At 42.4% G+C, this 10,971-nt stretch overlaps 1 protein-coding gene across 1 annotated transcript in view; it reads right to left on the reverse strand.

Annotated features, from left to right (window-relative positions):
* The window catches only part of LOC115459176 (ninein-like protein), a 29,037-nt gene extending 18,761 nt beyond the window's left edge, over positions 1-10,276 (reverse strand). The window contains exons 1-4 of the mRNA XM_030189040.1: positions 10,267-10,276; positions 8,564-8,646; positions 1,828-1,932; positions 130-342 (exon numbers count right to left, since the gene is read on the reverse strand). Of these exons, the coding sequence (XP_030044900.1) occupies positions 130-342; positions 1,828-1,932; positions 8,564-8,646; positions 10,267-10,276 (411 nt within the window). The remainder of the gene's footprint in view (positions 1-129; positions 343-1,827; positions 1,933-8,563; positions 8,647-10,266) is intronic.
* Between the last annotated feature and the right edge of the window lie 695 nt (positions 10,277-10,971).

Below are 10,971 nucleotides of genomic sequence, written 5' to 3' on the forward strand. Positions count from 1 at the left end.
TCATTTTGAATGTGTTTAATAAAACCTAATTTAAATAAAAAAAAAAAAGAGAGAGAGAGTAAGGACATGGTTTTCTCCCCCTTTCCCCCCTCACCAAGGACACAAATAAATAACAGAATCCTTTCTCACCTGCTGGCAGGCTAGCTGCGCCTTGGCTTGGTCTGCAAGAGCCTGGAGACTCTCCTGCAACTGTTGGACTTTCTGCTGTTCTTCTGACAGTTTAGACTGCAGCTGGGCCAACTGACTTTTAGACACAGCGCCAGTCAGCTGCTCCTTCATATGCTGCAGCTCCCGCATGTGCTGAGACTGGGCGAGAGTCAGTCTGCTGTTGGCTTCTAATAACTGCATTTCACGGACGGGGGGTTGGGGGGGAAAGCAAAGAAAAGCAATAGGTCATAACAGATGAACCGCAACCGAGAACGTGTTTTGAATGCATCATATTGGTGGCCCCATTTATACAATAAGGAGAAGGCAAAAATTTACAAATCGTCAAAATACTTTAAGTTATAGTGGTCCCCACAGGTGCCTCTACCCTATCTGATTTTCAGGATATCCACAATGACACTAGCTTCAATGGTTGAATTACTTAGCATGGAAACTGAGAAGAGTGCTCCCTGGCTGTAAGAGCACAGCAAATGATTCAAGTCGGTGGACACAAGTTTCTCACATGATCACTGAAGGCCCTAAAGACGTTTGGATACATTGATGGACGTACATGCTGTAAGTATTGACTAAGTTGGTTATCTTGAAAGTGCATTATATGATGGACATATACGTCATACTAATGATGATATTTTGATATATATTGCTGTAATGTCACAATTGTTAATGTATGAAAAATACAAAATGACAGTAATGAAGCTGCAAGAAAAATATTGTTTAAGTAGTATGCAGCTGGTATGGGTATTTTCTTTCGTCCTTCAGAAGAATGAGTGTGAGGTTATTTTAATAGTGGATGAGTGTGAATGATTTGGGTTGAATGAATATGAATGTGTTTTGATGTAAGCAGCAAGGGGTTGATGTAAGCAGGTTAAAGCTGTGGAAGATTTTTCAATGATAATTTTTCTAATAAATTTGAATAAGATAACAGTAGTTGTAGTTACTTTTGTGGGAGGCAATGAATATGCTTGAAATATTTTTGTGTACAATAGAGGTGATACATGCAAATCTATTAAATGAAAAAAAAAACTCAGGTCAATATTCAGAAATATGTATCCAGATATCATCTGCTTTCCACATATGTGCTGCTGACTGAGATATTTAGAGACACTATCTGTTAGCCAGATAACCAAAAATAGATACCGCCCAATATATATCTGCAGCAGTCAATGTTTAGGCCAGTGGTTTCCAAACCTGGTCCTGGAGGCACCCCAGCCAGTCAGGTTTTCAGGATATCCACAATATATATTCATGAGAGAGATTTCCATGCTGTGGAGGCAGTACATGCAACTCTCTCATGAATATTCATTGTGGATATCCTGAAAACCTGACTGGCTGGGGTGCCTCCAGGACCAGGTTTGGGAATCACTGGTTTAGGCAAAACACCAGCTGCCATGGTGAACGGAAACTAGATACTCATCAAAGGTACTCAGACACCAGCTAGCACTGAATTCAAACTGCTAACCGAATAAAGTAGACAACAGAACAAAGAAGAGCTCAGTTTTTGTCTAGGTGCACCTAATGAGTGGTCTCTTATTCTGTATTCAGTGAGGGTCTGTCCATGTTCGCATATGACTGAGGTGCAATCAGATAATTAATAATATTGCTTGTTCTTTTAACCGCTCATGGAATATCATGAGCGTGTTCTTACTGATCCTGCCGTGGTACCTGGTCCTGGCACTCCTCAAGCTCCTCTTTCAGTCGTGTTTGCTTTTGTCTCAGTATCTGGCATTCCTGGTTCATGTGTTCCAGTTGCATCTCAAGCTGTTCAACCTGTTTCAGTCATCAAAAGATACACAGAAACATTAGTACATAGGCAAGACAAGATGGGTTTAACTGAAATGAAAGCTAAACAGTCCAAATGTCATATAATACTGCTGGTAGGGTTACTAGCTGGCTCCAGATTTGTCTAATACTGTTGATTCTCTCCTGGATCTACCTCATTGATTGCAAAGGCTTCTGGTTTACATTTGCTAATTCATTCCCTAAGAAAAGCAACATTCAAGTCCTTCCATGAAGTGATAAACCCATGAATAAATCAACCCCATTGGGCAAAGCTGGAGCCAGTTGATGACCCTAATTCATGCACAGCAAATAATGCCCACTCCTTCCCCCCAGGTTAAATACAAATCTTACTATTAAGCTATCATTTTTGAAAATGTTTGTCATTCTTGACCGTCCCTTGGGAACAGTCATGTTTGCAGAGTGTTACAAATACCATGATAATAGGATGGAGTGTGTGATGTGATGTGTCATTTCTGACTCCAAACCCAGTATGGGGACCTTGCTTCCCCCTTCTCCCCTCCCCCCCCCCACACCACCACCACTTGCAGAACCTCATTACCCTTCTCTTGTACTTGCCCAACATGGACTGAGCCCTCAATGTGGTCCCTACTCACAAAGGTTTGCCCATCCCTATAGTATGGTCAGTTCAAATACAAAGCATGCGAGTTCATTTAAGATTTCTGCCTATTGGCCTATTGCCAGTGGAACTATGAGGAGCTGCTGAAAAGCTTTTTAATAGTAACATAATACTATAAATATAAATACAATAGGACAATAATAAAGAAATTTCTGTGAGCAAAAGAATGTTTTACCAAAGGAAATGGGGGCTTTGATTATTTTCTACCTCCCATAAGGAGTAAAAATCTGTGCATTATTTTGCAATATGCATCTATTTCCCTGCACTGTGTGGAGATATTTCCAGGAGTGAGGAGAGTGCAGAGACTTAGACAACACATGTAGTTTTGACCAGACATATCAGAGGGGACAAGTAAAATGAGAATATGGCTAATAATGGTTTCTAGACTTTTTCTCCAGAAACATGTCTAAATCCTTGTGGCCTGGCTTGGTCACTGTTTGGAAAACAGGATATTGGGCTAGATGGACCACTGGTCTGACCCAGTATGGCTACTCTTATGCTCTTATGTTCCTTGTTAACCCAGCTATATTAGCTGCCTTGACCACATCTTACAGCTAAAAATGTACTGCTTAATTGTAAGTTGAATGAAAATATTGTTTGGATTTGTTTTAACTGTGCTACCTATTAATTTCATGGAGGGCCCGCTTCTCTTACTACTGTTAAAAAGAATAAACAGCTACTCCCTATGTACCCATTCCACCACACTCATGGTTTTACAGACTTTTATAATATCACTTCATAGTCGCCTCTTCTCCAAGTTAACAAACCCTAAACTGTTAAAACTTTCATCAAAGGGGAGCTATTCTTGTTTACAGAGCAAAAGTCCAGAAACTATTCTTAGCCACTCATTTATTTCACCTGTTTCCTTTGATACATTTTCTAGCCCCACTATAGGGGCAATTCTATAGTACAGGCATTGACATTTAAGTACCCTGCATGTATAAATGCCAAGACCTAAATGTGTAGGTAGCAGGGGCGTAGCCAGACTTTGAGATGGGAGGGGGCCAGAACCCAAGGTGAGGGGAGCACATTTTGGTGCCTCTCCCTACCACTCCCCACCACCGCCTTGCTGCCTCCCACCCACCGTCGCTGCACATACCTTGGCTGGTCGGGATCCCCAACCCCTGCCAGCTGAAGCACCGCCACACATGCCTTGGTTGGCGGGGGGTCCCCAACCCCCGCCAGCTGAAACGCGTTTTCCAGCACTGGTCTCTGGCACCGCCGCATTTCCTGCCCTGCTATCTCTTCCCCTTATGTCATGTCCAGCATGCTCGTTTTAATGAGTTTCACTAAAATGCGCATGCTGGATGTGAGGGAAAGAGAGAGCAGGGCAGGAAATGTGGCGGCGCCGGAGACCAGTGCTGGAAAAAACGCTTCAGCTGGCGAGGGTTGGGGACCCTTGCCAGCCAAACCATGGCCCCCCCGTAGCTATGCCACTGGGTAGCATACTTTACAACTTACACAAGTGTCAGATTTCATAAAACTAGATGTCCATATGGAGTCAATTAAGGAGCCAAGCTATCAAATTTAAATTTTTCACTTTGTTGGATGGTTTTAAACACCAGAGAGGTAAGCACATTTTCACCCTCCTCTAAAGAAGAGCTGGTGTAAGTGCCAACAGACAAAAGCTTTGAAATATACATGTACTGGCTGTTGAAAAATAGAAAATACATACACAATTTTCAGGCCTGCCCTTCAATGCTCATGTACACAGCAACTATTCTAAAACTTACATACATAAAGTGATTTATTTATTTTTTATGATGTTTTTTTTTTTGTTACATTTCTACCCCACACTTTCCCACTCATGGCAGGCTCAATGTGGCTTACATATTATATACAGGTACTTATTTGTACCTGGGGCAATAGAGGGTTAAGTGACTTGCCCAGAGTCACAAGGAGCTGCCTGTTCCTGAAGTGGAAATTGAACTCAGTTCCTCAGGACCAGAGTCCACCACCCTAACCACTAGGCCACTCCTCCATTATTAATGATAAAAATACAATAAATAGAACATCTTCAAAATATACCGTGACTCTTTGGTACATGGCTTCCAATAAGAGCAAAGCAGCCTAGAACTCAAATTCCCACCCCTCATATCCATACCTTCCCCATATCCTCCACAGAACCTTAATAAGTCCTTAGCTTAACCTACTATGGAGGTGTGAAGACTGCTCAGGAAAGTCCCTTTCCTTTACAATAGGATGAGTCTTCATTTCATTATTTGGGCATACAGCTCCTGTTTAAGACCTTTCTGCTAAAAAATATCTCCGGGCCTCTTTCCTATACTAGTGAGTGCCTACTTCAGTGGTGGACTTTTCCTTTAACTTTGCATGGTAGAATTCAGCTTTTTAATATGATATTATTCCCAAAATGGCTTTATACATTTCAAATTTTGCCCTTTGGCTCTTGAAAAAGAATATATTTACCCTCCAAAAGCTTTTGACCAAGTTCTGTTGGGGAGCAGGAAACCGAAATTGGCTTTTAAACATCATGTATGGTGGAATGAGTCTCCCTGATCTCCCCAAATATAATCAGGTGCGCCTTATGAGACAACTAGGTGATTGGTTTTTAAATCAGCAAACGTTTACTAGTTTGGATTATGAACGAGCCTTTTATTACTCCTGGCATTTTAACTTATTACTTCATAGTCCGCTATCATCTATTCCACATTCCCTGCAGCTCAGTGTCTTGCCCTACCCACTTCAGAATATGTGGTGTACTTTTGTATGGTTATTGGGAGGTAATCCTGGATCATCGGATCAGCTACCCATCCAGGGCAACCTCCATTTTTCTCCAGGGATGACATGCACTGGTTTTGCCCGCTGTGCTCAGTAGGTAGTGACACTTTTACAACATGTGATGAATGGGGGGGGGGGGGGGGAGCTGATCTGATTTTTTGGGGGGGCTTTGTCAGTTGCGTCACTATATACAGTCTCTGGATCCTGCTGGAGTGGAGTTTTCGCTGGGTGATCGCTTACAGAATTTTTTTGACAAGTTTCTAGAGGGGAACTTTTCATTTTGTGTGTTCATCATGAACTCTGGTCTCTTTTCCCTGCTCAACCTCATGATGGGTTGAGTTCTCACTGGGGCGTGGACTTGGGCATCCCTTTGGAGGCACTGGATTTCCCAAAACTGATTGGGCGTATCCCTGAAATTTCAGTTAGTGCTGAGTTACAAAAGTGCCAATTTCATGTGCTTCACTGTGTATATTTTACGCAAGACCAAGTTTTTAGATCAGGTAGGATAGAGACTCCCATATGTCAGAAATGTCATGGAGATGTTAATAATTTTATGCATGCTTCTGGAGCTGCTCGAAGGTAAAACATTTTTGGCAGGCAGTTTGGAGGTATCTGGAAGGTCTAGTGGGTCAGTGTTTGCCATTTTCCCCAGTAAGGATCTTGTTGGATAAATATGAGGCTTTCTGTGTTGCTAATAGATATCATCATTCCTTACTCCAGAAGGCAGGAGTACTCGTAAGAAGGTTATCTTAGGGGTCTGGATCAGTCATGTAGTTCCCTCCTGTTGGGCATGGCATAAACATTTTCATGTCCTTATGCTGCTAGAGCTATGCCAAGCTAAGTTTTTGCTGAAGAGGAAGAAGGCCTTTTTAGCAGTGTAGGAGGTATATCTACAATCACTGTTTCCTCATGCCCGTAGTTTGATTCTTAATTGGTTTTGACCCACCTGGTCTCATTGTGTTGGGAGTCCTTCACCACACACATCACTGGATGTATGGGTGTGTGTGTAGTTGGTTTGTTTTTGTTTTTTTGTAGGGTGGGGGTTGGGGGGTTTGAGAACCCTGGGAGATCAGAGTTCACTCCTTGGGTCCTTCTTGGGGGGGCGTTGATTTTGCTCCTGTTCTTTTTTGGTGTAAAAATATACCTGCCCTGTGCCTAGCACATGTTGTCACTGTGGTTTGGTGGGATAGGGAGGGATTTGGGGCCTGGCTTGTATTTGTAAAGCATTTATATCTTTTGTTGCTTGCTTGATGTCATATCTTTCTTTGCTCTATATAAATGTTGTTTCGGACAGTATGGGTGGAGAGGTGGGGGACTGGGGTTAGGACTGATTTGGTACAACTGTTGAACAAATTTGTTGTTTGCTGTTGGAGTGACTCTCGTTTCATTTTTGTTCAATAAAAATTGCTTTAAACTAAAACTATTTGAAGAAAGTATTTCTACACTCAACACACAATTAAGCTAAGGAATTTATTGCTGGAAGATGTGTCCAAGGCAGTTATTACAGCCAGATTTAAAAAGGGGTTAAGAGGTTCCTGGAGGATAAATCAATATACTATTGTTCGCCATGTAGACTTGGGAAAGCCACTATACTATTTTCAGTCCACTAATCAGGTAGCTAACTGGATAAAGTTAGGACAGACTTTTTAGTATCCTAACTCTATTCGGTTAGTTATCCAGGTGCCAGGCGGCTGAATCTTACCGGGACCTGAATAAATGCCGGCGCTTGTATATCCCCAGATATTCAGTGCTAGTATCCAGGTATGCCAACCTGGCATTGAATATCTGGGTATAAAACAGCCTATGGCAGCCACCATTTAAGGATCTTAAACAAAAATACTCCAGACCATCTTTTAAGCTATGTCAAAATATTTATTATGTAAAAATACTATCACTCCTCTCTCATTCATACCACTCACACACAATACTAACAGCCTGACATAGTAGTCACTCTGTAACGCGCTATGTTGTCAAACGCAGTAAACAGTTCACAAACTGATGTTGCAATAAAATTCAGTAATAAGGGAGAAAATAGGTTCAACACCCCTCTTTCTTCTGTAACCAAGAGCATATAATACTTGTAAAAGACTCCTAGATATAGTATCTTCACATAATCAAAATGTGGCCGCTCTCATAAAGTCAAGACAAATCGCAACAAGTAGTTAAGTCCCAACATGTTTTCTGACCCAGCGAGAGTCTTAATAACCCATTTCAGCGGGTCAATCATTGAGAACAACAGAAGCAATCACTAGTCAGCTGTCAGACATAAAGTTCAAATGCCCCTCTGCTTCTCAATGCGAGATCACATTTTGTAGTTCTTCAGGATCGACCCGCTGAAATGGTGCTTCTCCTGAAGAAGAGCCACCATTTAAGAACATGCTGACTGCTCCATGCTGAATGTTGCCCCTGAATTATTGCTTTTAGGGTATCATAATCCTCACCTAGAAACCTATGGTAGGCCTGCCAGAGAACAGGGCAGCAACAATTTTCTCCATGCTAAGTATCACTTTCCACTTCTTCTCTGACAGAGAGAGATGTGGTAGCCGTGTTAGTCCACTTTTAAAGGTAATCAATGGAATAAAACAATGGAAAAGAAAATAAGATGATACCTTTTTTTATTGGACATAACTTAATACATTTTTGATTAGCTTTCAAAGGTAGCTCCTTCGTCAGATCGGAAATAAGCAAATGTTGGTAGATGAAAGAATATATAAGTGAAACTCAAAGCATTTCAGTGACAGTCTAACAGGATGAGGGTGGGTTAGGTGAGAGCCGGTGGATGAGAGACAGGTAGATATGCATGGAGATAAGAGGATAAAGCAGTACAATTTGGTTATAATGGGCTAGAAAACCCAGATCTTTGTTAAGTCCTGTCTGGTGGGTGTCAAAATATTTAATCATTCTGACTTCAAAGGTCTTACGTTCCTGTATTGTTTTAAAGTTCCCTTTTAGGATTCTTACCATAAAATCACTGGTACAGTGTTCTGGTTTTGTAAAGTGCTACCCCACAGAGGTGACATCCTGGTTGGTACTAGCATTTTTCATATGGTGTCTATGTAAATTAAATCTTTTCTTTAGTATCTGACGAGAGAAACTAGAAACTGTTCCATATATGTTCCATTAGAACCCTGGAGCCAACCACTAGGGATCTCTCCACAGGAATCTACTGAGGCATACTAGTAACTAAGCAGGAACTACTTGTGCTACAGAGAAAATGAAAGAATTTACTTTACCCCTTCTCACCTTTCCTTGCTTTCCTCTGCTTCCTGGAGAATACCTTCTCTCTCCTGCTGTAGACTCTGGTGTTCGAAAGTCAAAGCTGCGACCTGTGTGTGCATCAAACACAAATCATCAATCACTGCTTTACACTCAAGCATTCATTCCGTAGGAAGGCTGGAGAGCCCAAGCTAAGCAAAGCAAACTTGCTGGGGAAGTGATTGACCTCCTTCCCTTCTTGACATAGTGACAAAGCATGAGTGGCATACAAAAACACATTTGCAGTATATAGATTTATAAATATAGCCACCAATATTTCTGTCTAGAAGTCTTTCTGTAGGCCCAAATAATCACTCGAGCTGGTCAGCGTATAATATTAAGCCCAGGGCCGCCACCACCCACCCACCCACCTCCCTCCATCCAGCCCTGCCCTCGTTTGAAGTAACTTGTGCGAGGGGCGAGACACAGGGAGGGAAGGCCCGAAGGGAGGCCGATCTGCAGACTACCGCTGCTGCGCTTCTTTCACACGGAGCGAGGTCAAGGTGAGGCACTATGATTTGAATTCAGGGGGCCCAGCCTGGTGGTGGACGGAGGTGGGCGGGTGGTGATGGGACTGAAGCGCTGGGCCCCCCTTGGAGGCCCGGGCAACTTTTGTCCCCCCCCCCCCACCCCACCCCCTCTCAGCGGCCCTGATTAAGCCCTGGCACTTAACTTTGTTCATACATTCATCATCACTATGGTGCAATTCTACTAGTGGGTGCCTTCTTTTAGGAGTGCTGATGCCAAAGCAGGGAGCACATATTCTAATCTGGGCACCGATCGATAAATAGCATATGTTGGATTGGCGTGCCTTACATGTACACGCCTGCAGTAATTCCTGCCATAGATCTGGTGTAAATGCACCCAGAGTGCACATAATTTACAATTATTCTGTAAGTTATGCACATAAGTGAGAGACACGCCTATGTGCAACCCATGTTCCTCCCCTGCAATTATGACCAACAGCACTTACACGTGCCCTATAGAGTAGCATTTAACGCAGTTACATGCTCACGTGCTAATTTCCCTACAGTTACACATATACAGAGTATATAAATGCAGGTGCGAATTTACAGAATTACATTTTATCTATGTAAATAGTGTTACTTCATGTACAGCGCTGAGAAGTTTTGCATCACCTAAGCAAAACTTCACATTTACATGTTTATGTTGGCTCACAGTCAAAGTACGTCATAGAAACGTAGAAAACATCATTTTATTCAGAATACTACATTCACTTTGAGTGGGTTATGTTATGCTCTAAGTATTGGTGGCATTTGTAGAATGCATGGATTCTGCACCAAGCTAGGATTGAAATGGACCAACCAAATAATAGGGCTGTCTTCCAATAGAATGCAGATCATTTAGTCAATCACACTGCGGCTAGATGCACAGCTTGCAGTATAAATTTTGGCAGGAGTTACCAAAACACTTAATGCTGAAAAGTGGTTCAAAGACGAAAAATCAAAGCGCAGGCTGCATTTGTCAGGAAAGCTGGGTTTGTGTGGTAGTTTGCATGAGGAGGGGTATTCCGGTCAGGAGCCTGCTGCAAAGGATGGATGGAATCAAAGTACAGTATAAGATGACTGGCAGCATGAAGGATGAGGTATTGATGGTGGTCAGCCTAAGAAGTCGAGATAAAGAAAGGATTGTTTGTTGCTCAAGATATCCTTGAGCAACAGGAAGCTCACCTCTCATCATGCTCAGAGAATGGAAGAGAAATGCTCCGCTGGTGTTTGCACTTCAGCTTTAAGGAGAAGATGCTTGGAATTTGGAATGAGATTTCAGAACAAGGACAAAGCCAACTGCTGACAGATGACCAGAGAAAGAGGCGTATAGCATGGGTAAAGAAATACTCCAGTTTAAAGCAAAAAAGAATAGGAGAAAGTGTTACTTAGTATGAAAGCACTTTCTACATCCTTGGAAATCATGGAAAAAAACATTTATGAGAAGGTTCCCAGTAGAAGAATATTAAACCTGAGTGCCTGAATCTCTCCAGTTAAGCATCTAACAATAATAATGATCTGGGGATGTATGACAGCCAGTGGAGTTGGCAGGACTTCACATCGCTGATATGATGGTCAATGCACACAAATACATTGAAATATTCTCTTATATGGCAGCAGGCCCTGTGCCATGCATACCCAGGATCCACTGCGCAGGACAAAGTGTCACCATTTTCAAGATGGTGGCACCAGAGAAAAGGCGCAAATGGGCATTGCTCCTGCCTCTCCTATTAGGTATGTTGGGTGGATTTGGATGGGTTGAGAGATGGGGGTGGGGGGAGTAGGTACCTCTAGACATCAAAGATTTAAATTTTTTCCTTGAGGAAAAAGGGTTTGGGTCCAGAGGGAGGAAGGGGCTTGGGGCTGGAAGAAGAAAGGGGGAGAGGGCCA

The sequence above is a fragment of the Microcaecilia unicolor genome, unplaced genomic scaffold, assembly GCF_901765095.1.
Source record: "Microcaecilia unicolor unplaced genomic scaffold, aMicUni1.1, whole genome shotgun sequence".
Classification (NCBI taxonomy): Eukaryota; Metazoa; Chordata; class Amphibia; order Gymnophiona; family Siphonopidae; genus Microcaecilia; species Microcaecilia unicolor.